This window comes from Macaca thibetana, chromosome 13 (genome assembly GCF_024542745.1).
Source record: "Macaca thibetana thibetana isolate TM-01 chromosome 13, ASM2454274v1, whole genome shotgun sequence".
NCBI lineage: Eukaryota > Metazoa > Chordata > Mammalia > Primates > Cercopithecidae > Macaca > Macaca thibetana.
The window spans coordinates 73,885,343-73,908,219 of record NC_065590.1 but is presented as its reverse complement, the minus strand read 5'-3'; the positions used below and the strand labels follow the sequence as shown (position 1 = coordinate 73,908,219).

The following is a 22,877-nucleotide window of genomic DNA, read 5'->3' as shown; positions in this document are numbered from 1 at the left end:
GGATCAAGTTAATTCTAATGTTCAGAAGAGAGGTCTAGTCTGGAGATAAAAACTGGAAATCATCAGATCTAGACCGTATTGGAAACCATCAGAATGGGTGAGGCCACCAAGAGAGATCATAGAATGAGAAAAAAAGAAGGTCTAGAACTAAGCTCTGAGAAACTCCAACATGTAGGGGTCAAGTAAAAGAAACCCTCTTACAGTAGTCCAGGGAGTAAGAGGAAACACAGGAGGATATGGTACTATAGAATCCAAGGGAAAAGAGTTCTTCAAGAAGGAGAGAGTGGTCAACTGCATTGAATACTACTGAGAGCTCTACTAAGAGAACAAGAAGAATCCTTTGGGTTTTACAAAATAGTGACCTTATCAGGTGCAGTTTCAGTGATCTTGTATTCAGGAGCCACTCAAGAATGAATGAGAACTGATGGAGTAAACACAGCATGTGTAGATAGGTCAAGAACCTTGGCCTGTTAAAAAGGAGTAAAAATTATGGAATGATCCAACAGAGAGGGAAAGAAGGTGATGCAGGGGCAAGGGCCAGATGGAAAAGCAAATAACTTGAGCACCCAAGTGTGGGCAAGCTCAGACAGCATGTGGCAAAGGCCTTTATGCCGTTACCCATGGAAGAAAACTGAAGAGGTTTAAGCAGAGAACTATTTGATTGGACTATTTCAGTAGGTAAATTATTCTATCATTGTGGGAGATGAATTTGGGGTCTTCAGTGAGTATCTGAAAACACAAAACTCAGTTTGGAAGCCATTGCAGGAATTCGAGTGAAAGATAATGTGTCCTTGAATAAGGTTGGAGAGGAAAGGAGAGACTGGAGATATAACCAAAAGATAAAATCAGAAGGATGTGGTGACTGGATGTGGAGCAGTAATCAAGGATGACTCCCATATTTTTGGGTAACTAGGATGATATATGTGATTTTTAGGATGGTTTCCATTAGGATGTCTTTAACTATAGATGGTGAATACCTGTTGTCTACATAGTGGTTGACAAAAATGGAGCATGGTTTAGTTTCTCTGGAATATAGGATTGAGGCTTGTCTGGGTAATTTTTACAGAATAATTTAAGTAGGCTGGGTGTGGTGGCTCACACCTGTAATCCCAGCACTGGTTGGCCAAGGTGGGAGGATCACTTGAGCCCGGGAGTTTGAGATCAGCCTGGGCAACATAATGAGACCTCATCTCTACTAAAAATTAAAAAAAAAAAAAAAATGCCAGGCATGGTAGCACATACCTGTGGTCCCAGCTATTTGAGAGGCTGAGGTAGGAGGATTGCTTGAGCCTAGGAAGTTGAGGCTGCAGTGAGCTATGATCATGGCACTGCTCTCTAGTGTGGGCAACAGAGTGAGACTCTGTCTCTAAAATAAATAAATAAGTAAATTTTTTTGAAAGTAGTACATCTCCATGCTAGAAAAAAAAAAAAAAAGATGTCTCATTGGCCAGCCTTCTTTTCTAGAAGGCAGTTATGGGAAAGTTGAATTTCAAACAACTTGTTACCTATGTCATTTCTTATTGCTTATCTTAGGCTGCTAGCTTTCAAAACAGACTGGTGACCATCAAGGTCCTCGTGTTTTCTTCCTGCCCTTCTCTGTCAAGGTATAGCATGGTAGTCAGACTCAGCCCAGGGACGTCGTCTGCTGTTTCTGGCCTATTCCCATCTCCTAGAACAAAGTTATTTTCCATAACACATATGGGCTATATTCCCCAGCCTTGTCGATGTTGCCAGACCTCAGTGGACCTTTTTTAAAAGGATCTTTCCATATCCTATTGTATTGTCTGGACCATCTCCAAATCCAGTTTTTAATTTCCTATTGGCTAAATTTTATTTTCTTTCTTTAGGCCTTGTGCTCATCTTCTGCTTAATGCTGGCTTCCCTCCTGTGCTGTGAGAGAGACCTTAATCGCTTGTGGGCCAGCAGCCATGCCATTTTAAAATTCTTTTGGGCAGCTATTCAGCTGGTTTAACATCTTTCAATCCCACTTCTTGGCTGAGATTTACTCTCTCCTAGCCGGCTTCCGTTCCTTTCAGAAAGGAGTGTGAGGGCTGCATTTCCAGTGTAAGCCCCTTTTCTTTGGATCTGTTTTCCTAAGATTCTGGCACCAAATACTTAACCAATTCCAGTTGGTTAGAAAGTTCTGAGCTAAAATAGTGGGCCATTTTCCTCTTATGAAGAGATCCAGGAACACTGTTGCTAGGCATGGTCCCGTCTAAGTCCTGGGACCTCCTGAGACTTGCAACCATGGGTGCCTGATGTGCTTTCTTCCAAGGGTCTCCTACAAAAATATCCTCTTCATGACCCACAGTAGCTCTAGTATCTAGATTTCAAGTATGGTGATATCTCTTGTATTAAAGGACAAAGATGCCTAAGTCTTATTTAAGGACAAGAAGACTTGTTAAAACTGGAAGCCAGTAGCTGATGAGTCAAAGAGTAACAGATGGTGTGTTCTGACCTCCATCTTCGTAGTGGACAAACTCCAGTGTGCTTGTTGGGCTCACAGTTTGGTTAGTTCTCTTCACCATTTAGGACCAACCTTATAAAACCATCATCATGGTGACAGGTTAAGAGAATGTGATGGCTAGAACCACAAACAGATTCAGAGGATTGTTCTCTGACCAGGCCCTGTTCCTCTGCCAGCTCTCCCACTAACTAACTGTGTAACCTTGAGGCAAGTCACTTCCCCTTTCTAGCCCTCAGTTTTCTGGTTATTAAAATGAAGAGGTTGAACTGGATAATCTTCAGGTTTCCTTTAAGTCAAAATGGACCATATGATTCATCTAAAAATGTTCTAAGACAGGAAGGCCATTTCTTCACAACTCTGCAGTAGCTGTGGAGATTTTCCTATGAATTATCCATTACCAAAAAAATGACACTCCCATTCCCACTATCCACTTCTCTGGAGCATCCTGGTGGCAGAAGGAAAGCTCATTAGTGAGCTGCTTCCCCTAATAGGTGAGTATGTTTTGCTCAGAATAAGGAAGAAGGAGGTCAACAAAATAAGAGAAGCAAATGTTGAGAAACTAAAATGAAGAAGCACTTTCCTAAAAATGCAAAACCAAAAACTGAAGAATATATCTGAAAAAAAGAACACCAAATCATTTTACCAATGAAATAGACACAAATACCCCTTCCTCTCCAATATACATAGTTTTCAGAATATATGCAGATACACATAGACTTTTCTGCATGTAATACAAGACACCTAATGGAACCGTTGAGATTCGTTATGAATTTTAGCATTGAGTTCTTAAAATTAAAACAATTTTAATTTTTTGGTTCTTAAGGTTTACGTGACCCCAACCTCTTTTAGAAAACCCTGCCTTCTTTCTATACTTGTTCTTTATTTCATAGTTCACTTTACGTAAATGAGAAGGTGACACAGGTGTCTGGCCTTACACCTTTATTTGAGAATTCGGGAGTGCATGGGTTTGAGTTCCCTCATATGTAGACTCTCTGAATACAATCAGTAGGTTTTTAAAAACTTTTGATTCATTGAGAAAATGTCTTAAGTAAAAAGCATATGGACAAGGAAAATGGATCTGCCAAGTAGATCCATAAAGACCCTCGAAAGTATGGGTCTGTTAGTCATTGACAACATTGCTACTTTTTAAACGAGCCGCTGGTAGTCCCTGTCACCCAGAACTATGTTCTATTTTTCTTTCTGACGTTTATGTAATTTTTTATTGGGAAATTCACATCAGGGATCGATTCTCGTTGGTGTGTGTAATTCTTTCTTGACTTTATTTCCATTCAAATATCAATATTTATATCTACCTTCTTCAGTAAAGTATAAATAGCAAATGAATCAGCATGATGATTCAGCAATTTTTGTAATACCACACCTGATTTTTCTGGATTGACAATTGACAGTTCATCACTAGACAAATCACGCCTGTAATCACTAACCCGTTGGATAGTATTACCGATGATATCATGCATGGCCCTTACAGATACCTAAGCAAAATTGCTTCAGTAGTTTTAACAGAATCACCCTTCATTAAGTGAAAACATATAGTAATATAGTTTCATCTTCCAAATTCAACTTTAGCAAAAAAGGATGGCTTTCACTTGTTCATTTAGTCTTGCTGGGACTTCTACTCTAATGTAATGAATTTTCTTAACATTTAGCTTTATTTCTCTAGAATTACTCTTAATTGTAGCAGTTCTTTTCATGGTATGTATATACAGGACTAACTGGAAAAATATCTCAGAGAGCTCACATCGTCAAAGAAAATTCGAATGAAATAATGTTTTTTCTTGTAGCGGTCATTAAAGTGAAACAAATGTTGTCCTCTTATTAAGCTATTACCTCACCTCATTGTTGAAAACATGAAACTGCTGAGAGTTACATTATATCATTTTTATAAAATATTAGTTGCTGAAGAGCTAGTTTCCAGCAGGCATTCCACGTTATTTTTTCCTATTCATTCAAATCCAAAATATTGCTCATCTAAACTTTCTCGGTTAATCACTGTTACAGTAAGTCTGAGACTGCAAGACGCCCAGTAATTCATAACCGGCTTGGGGCTTGTTCACCTTCAGGTCAATTATTTGGTTCCTGTGCATGGTAACAAGAAATCATCATCTGCTATAATTGCATAGAATTAACAAAAAGGAAAGCAAGAGATTTTCCTTCAAGAATCTGGACTGAAAAGCCACCAGGTTTCTGGTACATACCTTCTCTTTCTCCTCCTTTGCTATCCTTCCACTCGTTTTAGTAGGGAAGTAAGTTGCTGGTGAGGTCAAGTTAAAGGTTCCCCACCCTGAGAAATAGCCCTCAATAAGCACAGCAGTGGCACAGAATGCTGTGGGAGCAGAGGGGAGAGGCCCTGAGATCTGCTCGTGGAGTAAAGAAGGTGCTGCAGAGGAGGTGTCCCTTGGGCTGACTCCTGAAAGGCCAAAAGGCATTTCTGAGTAAGTCCAGGAGAAAGGGGTGGCATGGAGATTCCAGAGACGGAAGGAGTATCACCAAGTCCATGAAAAATCAAATTTATTTAAAAAATTAAAATATATTTTTCAGATATATTCTTCAGTTTTTGGTTTTGCATTTTTAGGAAAGTGCTTCTTAGTCTTCGTTTCTTAACATTTCCTTCTCTTATTTTGTGGACTTCCTTCTTCCTTTTTCTGAGGAAAACATACCTATTAAGGGAAACAGCTCACTAATGAAGTCACTAATTAAAATTAGAGGCTTTCAGAGACCTCTAGTATGCTAATTGAGCCAGAGTGCAAACTGGGAACGAGGTTGTCTGGAAACTGTGGCCAGACATACAGGCAGGAGGCAGATGAGGAAGGGTGGTCCATGCCCTGCTAAGGAGTATGGTTACCCTTTAGCCAAGAAGAGATTCTGAACACTCTGAGGAAGGGAATGGTACTGGTGAGTTTGCATTTTGCAGAGAGCACATTGGCAGTCTTAGGTGGAGAATGGATAGAGGGAGGGAGGCAAGACTGGAGATGGGGAGATGACCCGCCAAGAGTGTGAGTATCAGGAATGGTAGTAAAGACGGCATGACAGGGAAGGACAGAGAATAGGAGAAAGCGAAGGGTGATATGAAGAGTTCTGGCTTAGGTGACAGATTGGATTTGCTGATGAAGGAAATAGGAGAAACGGAGTTGAGATGAGGAGGGGAGTGATAATAAATTCATTTGTTATGAATATATCCAATAGGTATTAGATAAGTGGTTCTAAAGGACAGAGGTAAATTTATGAGAGAGACTGGGAAATCATCAGTATGTAAGTGGTAATTTTAGCATTTCCGAGTTTCTTTCCAGCCCTTAAATCCTGTGGTTCAATGAATAATATAAATAATCTCTTTGACGTATGCCTATCTCAGAAAGTCTACAATTATCAGTGGCCTGTGTTAAATGATTTCGTGACCTGATGCAGTTCCTCCTCACAGTTGTGATCAGCAAATAAATTGTGATCTCAGCCTCATGCTGACATTGAAAATCAATCAGAACAGATTTATTGAGTGTCTTTTTTGTGTTTAGTGTTGTAACGGAGATTCATTTTTTAGATTGGAAATAATTTCATTGATTTGTCTTTTTTTTTTTTTTTTTTGAGACCGAGTTTCGCTCTTGCGGCCCAGTCTAGAGTGCAGTGGCGTGATCTCGGCTCACTGCGACCTCTGCCTCCCAGGTTCAAGCAATTCTCCTGCCTCAGCCTCCCAAGTAGCTGGGATTACAGTCATGTTCCACCATGCTCTGCTATTTTATATTTTTAGTAGATGCGGGGTTTCTCCAAGTTGTTCAGGCTGGTCTCGAACTCCCGACCTCAGGTGATCTGCCCACCTTGGCCTCCCAAAGTGCTGGGATTACAGGCGTGAACCACCGCACCAGGCTTCACTGATTTTTCAATTCAAGTCACCAAAGTCAGGAAATGGAGTTTAGTAGGAAGACAGTGAATACAGCTAGGCTTGATAAGTTTAAGTTCATGGCAGAAGATCCAATGGAAATGATTAAGAAATGTGCTTGCACCCCATTTCTACTAAAAATACAAAAAAAATTAGCCAGGCGTGATGGCGAGCGCCTGTAGTCCCAGCTACTTGCGAGGCTGAGGCAGGAGAATGGTGTGACCCCGATAGGTGGAGTTTGCAGTGAGCCAAGATCGTGCCACTGCACTCCAGCCTGGGCGACAGAGCGAGACTCCGTCTCAAAAAAAGAAAGAAAGAAATGTGCTCCAGAGAAGAATCTTGGATGGAGAGGAGGATGGAGGATTTATCCCAAAGAGCATGGTCATTGAAACTGGGAGAGTGTGGGAAGGGTGAAGGAGGGGAGTGCCAAGCACATAGCAGATTTCAGGGAGGGCCAGAGCCTTGGCAGACACCCACCTTCAGGCTGCCAGAGGACAAGGACAAGCTCAAGGTAGAACAAGAAGAACATTCTGTCACTGAACGTGGGAGGAGAGTGTTCAAGGAGTGGGCATTCACCCTGACTTGGAGGTCTGGGGTGACTGACCAGAAGATGATCATGAGATTTAATGATGAGCTGGTCATTGGTGCTTTTTCTCATAGGAGTCTCAGTGGGATAAAGAGTTAGGAAGTAAGATTGTAGGCCATTGAGGAAGAGGAGGGGGAGGAGAAAGAAGAACAATAGTAGTAATAATAATAATAAAGTTGACGTGTACTGTGTTGAATGCCTCCCTACGTTACATGCCAGGCAGTCTTCAAAGCACTTTGTATGTGTTATTTTGTTTAATGTTCCCAGTAATTGTAGAAACTTACCAATATTATTAATATTATTCATATTGATACTATTATTTCCATTTACAGATAGACTGTAATAGGAAATAAAGACAATGAGTATAGACAATCCTTTGAGATATTTTGCAGTGATACAAAAAGTTTAATTCCCCCCAAACTAAATTCTGTCAAGTGAAATTGAACTTGTCATTGTCTTTAGCATTTGTTACCTGCTTTCATTATTTGGACATAGAAGTACAATCTTCTCCACATATATTTGGATGCTGTCATTACATTTTCTTAATTGTTTCTCCAAAAACTTACATTTTGGCATGACTGTTAAGCCCAGGGGCAGAGAGAACAGAGTACCAGGCGATGGGTGGTGTGAGATGTGGCAATGCCCAAGGAGAAGAAAAGCACAATGGGCGATGATATGATCAGGTGAAAGCGATTTTCAAGCAATTGTGACATTTTTGAAGGCAGTGAGGGTGGGATCCAGGGGAGGAATAACTGGAGATGTCGGAGAAATATGAGCAGGTGGGACTGTGAGGCAGAGACTGGTCTGGGTGGGAGAAGGAGCCCCGCCCAGAAATGAGAAGGGACTTAGGTTTTTTGTTTGTTTTGAGTTGGGAAAATAAAGTTTAAAAGAGAAAATGTGGCCGGGCGCGGTGGCTCACACCTGTAATCCCAGCACTTTGGGAGGCCAAGGCAGGCAGATCACGAGGTCAGGAGATCGAGACCATCCTGGCTAACATGGTGAAACCCCGTCTCTACTAAAAATACAAAAAATGAGCCGGGCGTGGTGGTTAGCGCCTGTACTCCCAGCTACTCGGGAGGCTGAGGCAGGAGAATGGCCTGAACCCAGGGGAGGTGGAGCTTGCAGTGAGCCGAGATTGCAACACTGCACTCTAGCCTGGGCGACAGAGTGAGACTCTGTCTCAAAAATAAATAAATAAATAAATAAATAAATAAATAAATAAATAAATAAAATAAATAAGAAAATGCCCAATTTTATACTATCCCCAAACTAAACTCTGTCAAGTGAACTTGGACTTGTCATTTTCTTTAACATTTGTTATCTGATTTCATTATTTGAACATAAAAGTGCAATCTTCTTCACATATATTTCGATGCTGTCATTAACATTTTCTTAATTGTTTCTCCAAAAACTTACATGTGGCATGACTGTTAAGTCCGGGGCAGAGAGAGCAGAGTACCAGGCAATGGGTGGTGTGAGATGTGGCAGTGCCCAAGGAGAACAGGAAGGAAAGAAGGGAGAAGGAAATTAGTAACTGTAAGGATAAAGAAGAATTCTATCTAAAAGTCTGTTGTAACTTTACAATTGAGGCATCACTTTTATAAGAACATTTTTATTAATGAGAAAAAAAGGCAACAAGGTCACTCTCATCAGGTTTGTGGAGAACAAAATGAATTGGCGAGTCAGCCAATCAGCTGGAGCAGCCTGCAGGGTTAGGACCTTGAGTGGTTGTAAATTGGTGGCATAAAATGTTTTCTTATGGCACTGGGACTGACTGACTACCCTGCTGACTTCATCAGACTCTCTTGACTTCCTGAGGATGTTGTGTAGTCTGGATCAATGTTATCCACAAGGTTAAGTAAAACATTGCTCATTTCCACCTGTAACTATCAGATGCAAATACTATTAGCATTTACTGCAACTCAAACAAGTGACAATATTTTCACATATTTTCTCTGTAGGAATATAAGGCTCCTTGGCAATCAAGAGTTGAAAACATTTAGGTAATACTGGGCATGGCACTTGCAGCAGTCATTTCAGTCTAAAAACATTTCCTAAGGAAAAGTAGTAAATGTTTTTTTCATAGAAACCAATATTTTGACTGTTAAATCATTTTCATCAAAACATTTTATTTATATGTAAAATGTTTTAAAAGCTGTTTTCTGTGTAAACATGTTCATCTCATCATCACACACTAATCGGGATGTGTTGAGTGCCTCTGTTTATCCATTAATATCTGGTGTTTGTCAGCCTGTGTTTGTTTTGTGTCTGATGTTCCATGTCTTTTTTGCAGATATTGATGAATGTGTAAACAACACTGTTTGTGACAGTCACGGGTTTTGTGACAATACAGCTGGCTCCTTCCGCTGCCTCTGTTATCAGGGCTTTCAAGCCCCACAGGATGGGCAAGGGTGTGTGGGTGAGTTTTTAGATTTTTTCCCAACGTGTTTCACATGTCCCTAGGGAAAAGAAATCACAGTGAACTACAGGAGCTTTTAAGCAGGTAATTTGGGTAGAGCTTTATCACAATTTGATTTTGTCATACAATTTGAGGGTGTGCAAAAATATCCTATGTTGGCTGGGTGCATGGCTCACACTTGTAACCCCAGCACTTGGGAGGCCAAGGTTGGAGAATTGCTTGAGGCCAGGAGTTTGAGACCAGCCTGGGTAACATGGTGAGATATTTTCTGTATGAATAAAAATTTCAAAAACATTAGCCAAGCTTGATGGTGGATGCCTGTAGTCCCAACTACTTGGGAGGCTGAGGTGGGAGGATCTCATGTGCCCAGGAGTTTGAGGCTGCAGTAAGCCTGATCTTGCCACTGCACACCAGCTTGGGCAACAGAGCAAGACCCTGTCTCAAAAAAAAAAAAAATCCTATGGCTTCTGAAATTGTTAGGGACAGTAAGAAATATAAAAGTATGACTTTACATTTAAATGAATTTTAACAAGAACATCTGTTTAAACTCTTAACTGAGTATGCAGAACTCTAGACTCCCTTCGGCACAGGAAGTAGAGTCTGGTGTGTGGTATAGATTGTCTGTCTTTTAAATGCACCCCCTTAGTGCATTTAAGGCAAAGTATTGCCAGGAGCTTCAGTGTCCAGGAATGATACCTGTAAAAGGATGCTTTGAATTGTGCAACTGTATTTCCTCAGTCTGTTCCGGGATTGACAGGGCTGGAAGGAATCTTGAATATCATCAGATGTCCTGGAATATGGTCCAACAAATGCTCACACAGAAAATAATTTGTATTCATTGTCTGACAAGATGTGATTTCTTCACGTCAAACTCATTATGAAACATATTTGCAATTAGAGCAATTAAATGGGAAGGAGAAGAAAAGTTATCAAATTCGAGACTTTATAGATAGCAAGACTTTTCTTTTTCTTTATTCTTAGAGAAAAATAGCCATGTTCACTACATGGCAGATGGAACTTGAGGAGTCAATACCTATTTGGTTTGAAAATTTGCAGTTAAAACATTTAATTCATTTGCCATCCATATTAAACTTGGAAAATAAAATTTTCAAGGTTTAATGATAATGTCACTTGAATAATAACTGCTTTTGTGGAATTAATGAAATTCAGTTAATTCCCAACCAAAAATTATGTACAAATCTATGGTTTCATGCATAAGCAGTAGCTAGTCAAAAACATAGATAATTATTCAAGAATTATTCACAACAAGACATAGTTATTTAATAATATAGCTAAGACTATCCTAATCTTAGTTCAAACTCCTGCTTTAGCCACCTTTCCACCAAAATATAGTTGTTTGACATTTGCATAGTATTTTCACCAGATGGGTCTTGTGATGTGGCCCCTACTTTTCATCTTAGCTTCGCCACTTCCTTCTTCACCTGTTGGTTCCAGCAACGTCCGATTGGTTGTGGTTGCCCATGTCACTGTGCAATTATTTGACTGTCGTTCACTCCTTCTGCTGGGAATATCCTCCTGACCTCTCCTTCCCTGAGCCCTGGATTTTTCTCACTCATTCTGGAAGACTGAGGTTCAGTGTCATCTTCCAGACACCATACCTGCCCCATCCCTCGCTGTCAAGCTGAGCTGTGACCTCTGCTTCCAGAGCACCTTCAGCAAATTCTATTACAGCACTTATAACCTTTGGGGGAATAATTTAATAATGGGTACACCACCTGCAGCCCCCTTCTGCAAGGCTATAACCTCTAAATGATTGAAAACTTTCTCGCTTCTCCCTGGGCAGGGCACGATGCTTGGCTTATTGTAGGTGCTCAGTAAATTTTGTTTAACAGCCAACTGTTTAAATATCAGATGTTGAACCATATCTGGAAACCATGTCGGCTGTCTCGAGTCCACATAGCTCCAGAGCCCTTGCTTAATGTTCATTTCTTCTTTTTTTTTTTTTTTTCCTTGAGACAGAGTCTTGCTCTGTCACCCAGGCTGGGGTGCAGTGGTGCAATCTTGGCTCACTGCAAGCTCCGCCTCCCTGGTTCACACCATTCTCCTGCCTCAGCCTCCTGAACAACTGGGACTACAGGCACCCACCACCATGCCCAGCTAATTTTTTGTATTTTTAGTACAGACAGGGTTTCACCATGTTATCCAGGATGGTCTTGATCTCCTGACCTCGTGATCCACCCATCTCAGGCTCCCAAAGTGCTGGGATTACAGGTGTGAGCCACCACGCCCGGCTGCTTAATGTTCATTTCTAACCAGCTGGATGAGCACACTAAACCCATGCTGACATTTCAGCTTGGCACACGAAACACCACCTTTAGAGAAGGAATATTTGTTATCATTTTGGTGAACTCAACAAATGTCATTTTATTTGTATTTGTATTTATTCTTTCAAAAATATTTACTGAGCACCTATGATATGCACTTTACCCTGTGTGTTCTGTAGAGCTACAGGGATGAGTCAGCACCTCCCCCATTATCACCTACTCATCCTTCAGCTATTTGCTCCAGTATCATTTCTCTAACCCACTCCCACATTTAAGATCTGCTGTTCCATGCTTTCACTGAGTCTGAACTTTTCACTCCTCACACTCACTGAAGCGTGTACAATTATTTGTTAATTTCCCTAACTCAACTATAAGCTCCATGAAGGCAGGAGTTGGGACTGCTGGCTCGTCATTGCTTCCTCACATACAGGCCGTACAGGCCTGCCCCACAGAAGTAAGCTAGGAAATATTTCTTGATTGAATTATTGCAGTCTGATGAGATAGAGTTTATTAGCCACATCAATAATACATGTTGGAAAGTACAAAGTTCCACTGAACATTTACCTAAAATTGATAAATGTGAACTGGCAATTTCTTAAGTTTTTCTGGTCTCAATATGACTGTCTAGGTTGATTAAATATTTCAACTCTGCTTTACTTTATGTTATGGTATTTTTCACAAGTGAAACCAGTTCATTGGATTTATATCTCTTTATATACAAATGAAATGGAAAACTGAAGTAATTATCCAAATAAGTCAAGATATATAAGCTTTTTGTCCAATTAACTGGGTATACCAGGTGAAAGGATGATTTTTTTTCTGGAATGATTTAGATAATTGCTCAAATTTTTAACTTTGTATAAACCATCTCAAAGTATGCTCATGAAAGCTATTGTTTGTACATGTTTAATGCATAAGACATGTGAGCATTTCAGACTTTAATTCAGGTGCTTTGCTGAACTGGATACTCATAAATAAAATGTTGTAGGAGGAAAGAGGGTAAAAAGCACTACTGGACAAGATCAAACATAAAATTAGCCTTTCTTTAGGGCTGTGTACTTGCAAAATGTTGAATAAAGTGTACTTGTCACTGAGATTCCTTGACTGTATTTTAATTATGTATATTTAAGTACAGAAGAAAAACATTTAGCAAAATAGAAATTACACAGTGGGACATCAACAGAATTTGAAAAGGCATCATGAGATCAGTGATTAGTTATTGGACCAATTTGTTTCACATGAATGATTAATGTAGCCTGATGAGTGTCTATAGGGATCTCTCCTTCATTTCTCAAAGGAATATGTAATCTGAATTCTGTTGATAATTATGGATGCTTTGGCTACCAGAGAAATACCTGTATTTTCAGATATTTAAGTATATTTTTAAAGCTTTTTAAATGAACTTAATTCTGTGGTTACTGAAGTATCAGTGATTCTAACTTTGCTCGAATTAAGAACTGAGAGTAGGCCAGGCATAGTGGTTCACACCTGTAATCCCAGCACTTTGGGAGGCTGAGGCAGGCGGATCACTTGAAGTCGGGAGTTCATGATCAAACTGGCCAACATGGTGACATCCTGTCTCTACTAAAAATACAAAAATTAGCTGGGCATGGTGGTTCATGCCTATAATCCCAGCTACTCAGGAGGCTGAGGCAGAAGAATCACTTGAACCCAGGAGACAGAGGCTGCAAGTGAGCCAAGATCGGGCCACTGCACTCCAGCCTGGGCGACAGAATGAGACTCCATCTCAAAAAAAAAAAAAAAAAAAAAAAAAACTGAGAGTAGAGTGTTGGGTCATTTAAGATTTCATTATGTTGAAAAGTCAGGAATGATAAAACTAGATGGTCAGTGGGCACATACTAGGTTTGCAGTACAATTCCAGGGTGTCCTTTAAAACTAAATTGGGAATTGGCCAGGCACAGTGGCTGACTCCTGTAACCCCTTTGGAGGCCAAGGCGGGTGGATCACGAGGTTAGGAGATCGAGACCATCCTGGCTAACACGGTGAAACCCCGTCTCTACTTAAAATACAAAATAAATTAGCTGGTTGTGGTGGCGGGCGCCTGTAGTCCCAGCTACTCGAGAGGCTGAGGCAGGAGAATGGCGTGAACCCAGGAGGCGCAGCTTGTAGTGAGCCGAGATCGTTCCATTGCACTCCAGCCTGAGCGACAGAACAAGCCTCCATCTCAAAAAACAAAAAACAAAACAAAACAAAAAAACTAAATTGAGAATTGTCTTGAATTTTCATAGTCCTTTCGTCCAGACCAAATCTGACAGCTCTACCTTAAAGAGCCCCTTCCCTGAAAGAGCAGAAGGGGTTTGACTGCTCTCTGGGGATCGCCTGCTTTTCAGCAAGACACTATTAGCCCTGGCACAGCTGGTAAAATAGAGAGCTGTCATGAATGAGGCACACATCTCACTTGGCCTGTGCTCCCTTTTCCAGATGTGAATGAATGTGAACTGCTCAGTGGGGTGTGTGGTGAAGCCTTCTGTGAAAACGTGGAAGGGTCCTTCCTGTGCGTGTGTGCTGATGAAAATCAAGAGTACAGCCCCATGACTGGGCAGTGCCGCTCCCGGACCTCCACAGGTAAGTCCCAGTGACACTGTGCAAGGGAATGGCAGGCTCCTCTCAAAGACCTGCACCCACACAGCTTTGGGATAAATGCTGAGAGTGAGATAATTAGCCAGATGTCCTGACACAGTGCTGTCTCTGGAAGCTTCCATGTTCTTCTGTGCCTGCCTTGTCAGTGGAATCAAGATGTGGATGATGACTCTTTGGGCTAGATGGCCTCTAATGTTCTATCCAAACCAGAGATGCCTCCAGTAAGGTAAAGGATCCAAAATGATGAGGACATTTGCTGGGGATTGCTTAAAACTTAAAGAGCTATCAGCTCAGGATTTAATATGGCACCATCTCATTAAGTTGCATAATCCTCCATACGTTCTTGGCCCTTAGAGAAATGTGTCTTGACACTTCTCTAAATTAAAAGCAACATATAGGCCTCTTAGGATCTACAAAGACCTCCACTTGGAATTCTTAAGGTGTTTTTCCAGAATTTGGCCTAGAGAGTGGCTATGTTTGCGTTCACTTAAAATTTGATTTAGGCTGTGTCATCACTGTGCAAACTGAAATAGAGAGTTGGACTGTTTTCCAGATAAATTAATCAACTTCCCAATCACCCTTTTAGTTTGTGCCATGTAGCTATAGCTTGGTTGTATTTTAGGGAAAGCAAAGGCCCAAATGGTCCTTTGAGAGCCAAGTAAAATGAAACATAGACCATTTTTTTTCTTTCTCAATCAGTGTTATCCATGCTTCGATAATAGCTTTCACTACTCCTCTGGAGGGTACACTTGTTCTGTGTAAAATAGCTGTCTTTGCAAGTAATAGGAAATGAAATATAAAAATATTTTCACCCACACATATTTCCTCAGTTATTAAATATAGAAAGGTGAAGGGTACAGAATTAAATGAACAGACTGTAATTCAAAAACTTTGTGAAAGAGAAGAGATAAGTTATTACTGGTGACAGGATTTCTCTTCATTCTAGTGACCACCACAACAATACATATTCCATAAAGAAGAGACTTTTCATTTTAATTGGATCTACAATAGCAAAAAACAAACCAAAAAACAGAAAAATCTGGTTGACCACTAACAGAATTGGTTAAGTAACTGTCTTTTTCTTATTTTTGCTTGGTTCCATAGGGTAGCACCTCACCTATAGTGTAATTTTGAATGAGTTAATTCATATGTCATAATATATAGCCATTAAATGGCCTAGGTGATGCTTAGATAGTCATGATAAAGATAAACATATGTGATACAATGTTAAGTGAAAAAATGCAGGATAGTCCAACGATTACACTCTGTAGAGGAAGATAAAAAGATAATTGTTGGATCCCAACCAGTAACTAGTTGAGCTTATTCATTTGTATAGCTCCTGGCAGCTTTTACTTTTATCATGCCTCAATTTGTATAGTTGTTGGTGAACTTTGATTGTATGGAGTCTTAAGACTGTCTTATGACAGTCTTCATTTAAAAAAAATTTCTAGCAGTATCCTGAGAGACTGAGTTTAGCCATAAACTTCAGCAGAAGCCTTCTGTCTGATTTCATCAGAGCCAGTAATTGATCAATTATTTGAAAAAGGTGATTAAAAACTGGAAATCATAAAAAGGTAACATCTTCTAAGTCTAATTTTTAACTCAAAGGATATAAGTACATTTGGCCCGGTGCGGTGGCTCACGCCTGTAATCCCAGCACTTTGGGAGGCCGAGGCAGGCAGATCACTTGAGGCCAGGAGTTCTAAACCAGCCTGGCCAACAAGGTGAAACCCTATCTCTACTAAAAATACAAAAATTAGCCCGGCGTGGTGGCATATGTTTGTAATCAGTAAGGCAGAGGCACGGGAATCACTTGAACACGTGAGGCGAGGTTGCAGTGAGTTGAGATCACACCACTGCACTCCAGCCTGAGCGACAGAGCCAGACTGTCTCAAAAGAAAAAAAAAAAAAAAAAGTACATTCATGCACCAATCTTTGAAGAGAAAGGCTATGGTCTTTTTCTGTGTAGAGGTTCATTTGTGGAGTTTGTGTGGCTATCCCGCATAAACCCCATCTGTTATGTGTTACTTACACTTTCTTTGTAGAACGGAGAATCTAAAGCCTTTTCCAAAGCAAACGAACGTAAAAATCCCTCTAGATTTTTACAGTTTTTCTCAATTTTTTACACTTGTCTTGTCCACACCTAATTTGATAGCATTTCTTTTACTAAATCAACTTTATCGAATCTTTCTAAAGCTTTAACTTGCCCTAGAAACAGCTCTTCTAGTCACATTCATATTGTACTGGTTGATGTAATGTTAAATTATGTAAGTACAATAATGAATACACTGACACAGAATGTTTGAGTATATACCTAGGTGAGTCTTGGTTTGCATACTGCGCAGCCTATAGGAGCAGAAGTGTGTGGACCTCTGCAAGAGGTCCTCCAAAAGAGGACCTCTGCAATAGCCGTCCGGCTCTGAGCATTCTCCCTTCCGTGAGCATCAGCAATGGTATTTTACAGAGGGCAAGAAAACATCAGTTAACACAGCAAGTTGGTTAAATGTTGGCCAGTTAAGAGAGTTTGTACCCTGTACAGTAAAAGAATCTGCTATTCCATAGAAAAAAACATTTTAGGCCAAATATAAATAAAAGTTTTTAGACTAGAATTCAAATTAATTTCATTATATATATAATATACTGAAGCTGAGATCTCATCCTTCCTGAAAAGTGCTTAGGAAGGGGAAGGTAGATTTCCAGCATTGGCTATCACATTTTTATTCAGCTGTAAAACTCCCCCAGGACAATCTATATTCCAACAATGAGCAGTAGCATGATAATCTGATGTGGTATCATACTGAAGACAGCACTAGGGCTATGGCGTAGGATATTAGGAAAGCAGATTTCAGGTCAGTAGCCGGAAGAGCTTTCCAATAACTAACAAGAGCTAGTCAGCAAAAAGCAGCCTCACAAAATACTGGAGTGCTTCCCGCAGAGGCATCCAAGAACAGGTGGGATACCCACTGGCAGAAGAGCACCCACTTCCAGCAGGGTATTGTCCCAGATGAACCTTTAAGGTACTTTGGAATGCTCATGCCCTAGGGTTTTTATTTCTAAACTTTCTTGCTTCCCACATATGTATTTTTTAGGTCTGCCTTAATGTTTTTTACTGCCTGGGACTTTGGCCACTAATTTACATTGCTGTGCATTGCCTAAAAGCATCTGAAAAAGAAGTAACTAAAAAAATGTCCATACCAGGCCACTCATCACATTTAAGGAGGTATGGATATAAAATATAGTCTGATGCTATTATTTCCTTAGTGCCTGTGATAATTGCTCAATAAAAACTTTATGTCTTTGGGCACTCTAAGGGAAGCAGTAAATATTTAATCTTGGCAACTGCAGCCTTCAGACCTTACCCACAAAATGCTGTTCTCTTCCTTGATTGGTGTACAGAGGAAGTTCTGTGGTAGGAACGGAATCTTATTTTTAAAACAGAAGGTATAATGAAAAGAGCACAATGAAAAAAGTACATATTATAATCCATACAGGTATTCTTCACTTTAAGAAAAGCAAACACAATCAGAAAGTATAAAGCATATAGGTTGGGGTGATTAGTTGTATTATAAAGTAATTCTTCACTTTACTCAACAGTTTATCATAGGGTTTCTTTAAATATCAGTTTTCGCTAATACATTTGAGATCTTATTCCCACATCATGAACTATATCCTAGACTTCTGCATTTAGAAACCACCTTAGTGATTTTCCAGCTGAATTTTTTTTATTTATAGGTAAAGACACTGAGGCCCAGAGAAACATCTTAAATGTTATTCTTAAGGTTATATAGCTCATGAATGGCAGAATTGGTTCAGGAACCCAACTCAGGGATCTTCCCACTGCACCATTTCTACTTTTAGGGCTGAGGACACCAAGGCATCAAATTCTTCTCAAAATTGGCTTTTTTCATTTTGTTTTTCATTATTAAGATAATACACATTAATCATAGAAAATTGGCAAATACAAAAATAAATCAAAAAGAAAGTCCCCTGCAGTATCACCATCTGATATCTGTCACCATCTTGACCCCTGGACTCTGAAAGGACATCCATATTCCCCTGCCTCAACAGAACCATCTTCCATTTGACCTTCAGTGCACTGAAATTAGGCCCTCTGACTTTTCATCTAAGTGAGCCATCAGTGAGCTTCTATATACTAAACTCTTTAGTCTCATCCCAGAGTCATCTTCTGAAACATTTGACACTGGTTTTTCATCTTCTCCCCCATCTTTGCCTTGTGACTGATTTCATGACATTACTGTTCCCTGCATTCTCCTGCCTCTTGGACTAGTCTTTTCCATTCTCAGGTTCCTCTTCTCCTGCCCATTCCTTAAATAATAACATCCCAGGCAGTTGCATGCTTAGCTCTCTTCTTATTTATGTTTTTCTCCTGAGATATTTTATCTGCTTTGGAGTCAACTGTTACTTATATGATGTTGCCTGCTAAGTAAATATCTTCTGCCTCCACCTGTGTTCTGAGTGTCATGCTCCTATTTCCAGCTGCCTATTGGACTTTGTCTTCCAGGGTGTCTTGTAAGCTTCTCTGGCTGACAGTTATTCAAACCTAAATTAATCACCATTTCCTCTGCTTCTGTCTGTTTATTTATTTATTTATTTTTTTTGAGATGGAGTCTTGCTCTGTCGCCCAGGCTGGAATGCAGTGGCGCGATCCTGGCTCACTGCAATCTCCGCCTCCTGGGTTCAAGGGATTCTCCTGCCTCAGCCTCCTGAGTAGCTGGGATTATAGGTGCATACCACCACACCCGGCTAATTTTTGTATTTTTAGTAGAGACGGGATTTCACCATGTTGGTCAGGCTGGTCGCGAACTCCTGACCTTGTGATCCACCCGCCTCAGCCTCCCAAAGTGCTGGGATAACAGGCATGAGCCACCGCGCCCAGCCATGTCTATTTATTAATTGCCAGACATCAATACTAGAAATTCTGAAGTCATACATTTTTTGTCTCCCCATTCGTCATCCAAGCAGTCTATCATAACATCCTGCCAGTTCTACTTTCAGGGTGTTCTTCAGATCTCTCCCTGCTCTGGATGCTGCTTCCCTGGGTCAGTCTTTCAACATCACTTAGCTGGATCATTGCAGTAGCCTCCTGCCTTCTCTCCCTGCCTCTCTCATCAATTCCTGCTCCACACTGCTGCCAGAGTTAATGTTTTCAAAACACAGATCTGGGTTTAAATCATTCAGTCTTTCAACTGCTTGCCACTGCTTTATAGCATGAAGTCCAAATGCATTAGCCAGGGCAGCAATACCCTTTATCCTCTATAATGTAACCTGCTTGTTTAGCTTTCTCTCCTACACTCCCCATACCTACATCCAAGCCCATGCCTTGCTCATGGTTACCCCGAATAATTATGCTTTCCCAAGATGATGACTTTGCTCTTGCTCCATTGCCCAGGCTGGAGTGCAGTGGCATGATCTTGGCTCACCACAACCTCCACCTTCTGAGTTCAAGTGATTCTTGTGCCTCCACCTCCCTACTAGCAAGGATTACGGGCCTGTGCCACCATGCCCACCTAATTTTTGTATTTTTAGTAGAGACAGTGTTTTGCCATGTTGACCAGCCTGGTCTTGAACTCCTGACCTCAAGTGATCTGCCTGCCTTGTCCTTCCAAAGTGCTGGGATTACAGGCATGAGCCACTTTGCCTGTCTTCTCATTAGCCTTTCCTGAAATATCTCTCAAGCCTTTTTAAAAGTCTGCTCGACTCTCACCAAGTTATCATACATTCCCCAAATCCCCAAGATGGAATTACAGGATTCTTCTGCCTCTCTGCTCTCCACATGCCTTGTTTTTGTGACTAACAGTCTCTGCATCTTATTCTCTCTGCATCCACTGCAAAACAGCTCACTGCTTAGCACGGTGCCTGATGGATGGTAGACACTCAGTAACTGTTGAATAAATTGCCTCTCCACATTAGAAGCACATGTTCCTTTCATAACCCATCCCTCCCATTCCTAGCTACTTCTACAGAATAAAAATAATTTTTCATTTTTTCAAAGATTTAATAGGGGCACACTTAAGTAAGGAGATGTCTATTCACACTTCCGTGTAAGAAGTGCTGCTTCAGATTGCTTGAGTTAAATTGGAAGAGGTTAAATTAAAAGAAAAAAGGAACGTCTCCCCACTGTCAAAGAACACAGAATACAACTCATCTTGGTAGTTCTGACAATTGAACTCAAACAGCATCCCTGTTCCCTTCCTAGAAAGGTACACTACAGGTTTTATGTATGTACACTTTTTTTTTTTTTTTCTTTTGAGACAGAGTCTTGCTCTGTTGCCCAGGCTGGAGTGCAGTGGCGTGATCTCAGCTCACTGCAAGCTCTGCCTCCCAGGTTCACGCCATTCTCCTGCCTCAGACTCCTGAGTACCTGGGACTACAGGCTCCCGCCACCACGCCTGGCTAATTTCGTTTTTGTATTTTTAGTAGAGACGGGGTTTCACCATGTTAGCCAGGATGGTCTTGATCTCCTGACCTTGTGATCCACCCACCTAAGCCTCCCAAAGTGCTGGGATTACAGGCGTGAGCCACCGCGCCCAGCTGTGCATGTACACATTTTTTAAAGGCAGGAAACCACATGTAACAGTCAGTCAACTGTTATATTTGGCAGAGTCTGTTTTTTAAAATGTGTTTAGTTAACCTGTTAAATAAATTTAACATTGAAAGAGTTTTATAAAAATTATTTCTGATTGGAAAAAAAGACTTTTGGTAGGAAAAAAAATATTAAAGAAAGTAAGACCACAGTATTTATAATGCAAATATTATAAAAGGCCATAAAATTCCTGAAGTCATATTGTGTATTTGTAATGGATCTATACCGTAAATGTAGGTAAGGCTGAGGAAAATACATTCATTTGTTTTTTAAAAAAATACTGACTCAAGTTTCTTCCCACATCCAGCGATGATAATGAGAAGGTATCATCTTTTTGGTATAAAAGCCAAACTGCTTTTATAAGATTTTCTGCTTGTTATAGATAGCACCTAAAGTCATATCTGAGTTTCTGATAAAGAGGTGTCAGTGTTTTAATGAACTGACATATCAATCAAAGTAACAAACTAAAACTATACATACACACCACACACACACACCTTGTACCTTCATTTATTTTTATTTTTTGAGACAGGATCTCACTGTGTTGCCCAGGCGGGAGTGGTGTAGTGGTATGGTCATGGTTTACTGCAGCCTTGACCTGCTGGGCTTAAGTGATCCTCCCACCTCAGCCTCCTGAGTAGCTGGGATTACAGGCCCACACCACCATGCACAGCTTGTTTTTAAAATTTTTTTGTAGGACGAGTTCTCATTATGTTGCCCAGACTGGTCTTATTTTATCTTCTTAATACTACAAGATATACCCATAATATTGCATTAGAAATGCATTTTGGATCCTAGAACTTGCCATAAACTAAACCTGAAGAGGAATGGTTTGTACATTTCCTTTTAAACGTTTCCATACACTTTGTGTGTCACTTCGGATTTGCTTTACTCATGCATTTATCCTTGCAGGCCCTCATGACACCCAAGTGTCAGGAATGTTACAGGCTTGTGTTGTGTGGCATCTGCTCATTCCCCCATCTCCATATGTGCTTCCTGTTCTGACTCTGTACTCTTCTCTCATTTTTCTTTCTCTGCAGTACAGCTGTCCCTTGGTATTTAAGAGGGGTTGGTTCCAGGGTCCCCACTGATACCAAAATCCATGGATGCTCAAGCCACTGATAGAACACAGCATAGTATTTACATGTAACATATGCATATATCCTCCTGTATACATTGAATCATCCCTACATGACTCATAATATGTAATACTATATAAATGACATGTAAATGGTTACTCTATAGTGTTGTTTTATTTGTATTACTTGTTTTTGTATGCTTTTTATTTTTTCAAAGATTTTTGATCTGCAGTTGATTGAATTCACAGATGTGAAACCCATGGATACAGAGGGCTGGGCCCACGGTACTTTATTTGGCTTTCAGGAACCCCTTCATTCATCCATTTCTGCTCTTTTTTCTTCTCCCTGCTTTTCCACTCTATAGTAATATCCCCGACTTTCTCCTCTCCTCACCCTCTCACTGTCCCTGGCTCATTTTCTCCATTCTCTTATAATGCCTTCACTAGATGTCAGCTCCACCAGGCATCTTCCCTGATAGCCTTGTCTACCCATCCCTGTGTCCCCATCCCTGTGCAGTGAGGCCTAGGTGTGTGTGTGTGTCCTGAGAGTGAAGCCTCCAGTTCACTCCTTAAGACCTCTTTAAGAGCAAGAACTATGTGGAGAGATCCTCTTTTAAAATGTTTTTACTCTTGTGCTTTTTTTTCTAAACTTCACTTTGACTGCTTTGATATGTTTTACCATCTTAAGTTATCTACTTTCTGTTACTGAACACCAGGGGTTTGGTCTAGGTTCTAGCTCACTGCACAGAAAGCCGATCACTGAGACTACAAGTATTGCCAAGGAAGAAGGCTTTAATTGGGTGCTAGGGCCAAGGAGATGGGAGTTCAGTCTCAAATCCACTTCCCTGATGGATGTAACAGGGAAGAAATGTAACAATGTGTAAGAAAACAAGAGCAAGGGAGGGACAGGGAAGCAATCATGATGAATCAGGGATCAGCATCTCATGT

The 22,877-nt window shown here is 40.5% G+C and overlaps 1 protein-coding gene across 14 annotated transcripts in view; it reads left to right on the top strand.

Moving 5' to 3' along the window:
• Positions 1-22,877, top strand: part of LTBP1 (latent transforming growth factor beta binding protein 1) — a 446,965-nt gene that overhangs the window by 379,983 nt on the left and 44,105 nt on the right. For 8 of the 14 annotated variants that reach the window (XM_050754120.1, XM_050754119.1, XM_050754124.1 and 5 more), the window contains 2 exons: positions 9,236-9,361; positions 14,089-14,232. In XM_050754120.1, the coding sequence (XP_050610077.1) occupies positions 9,236-9,361; positions 14,089-14,232 (270 nt within the window). The remainder of the gene's footprint in view (positions 1-9,235; positions 9,362-14,088; positions 14,233-22,877) is intronic. The other 6 variants (XM_050754125.1, XM_050754123.1, XM_050754134.1 and 3 more) reach the window with 1 other exon arrangement.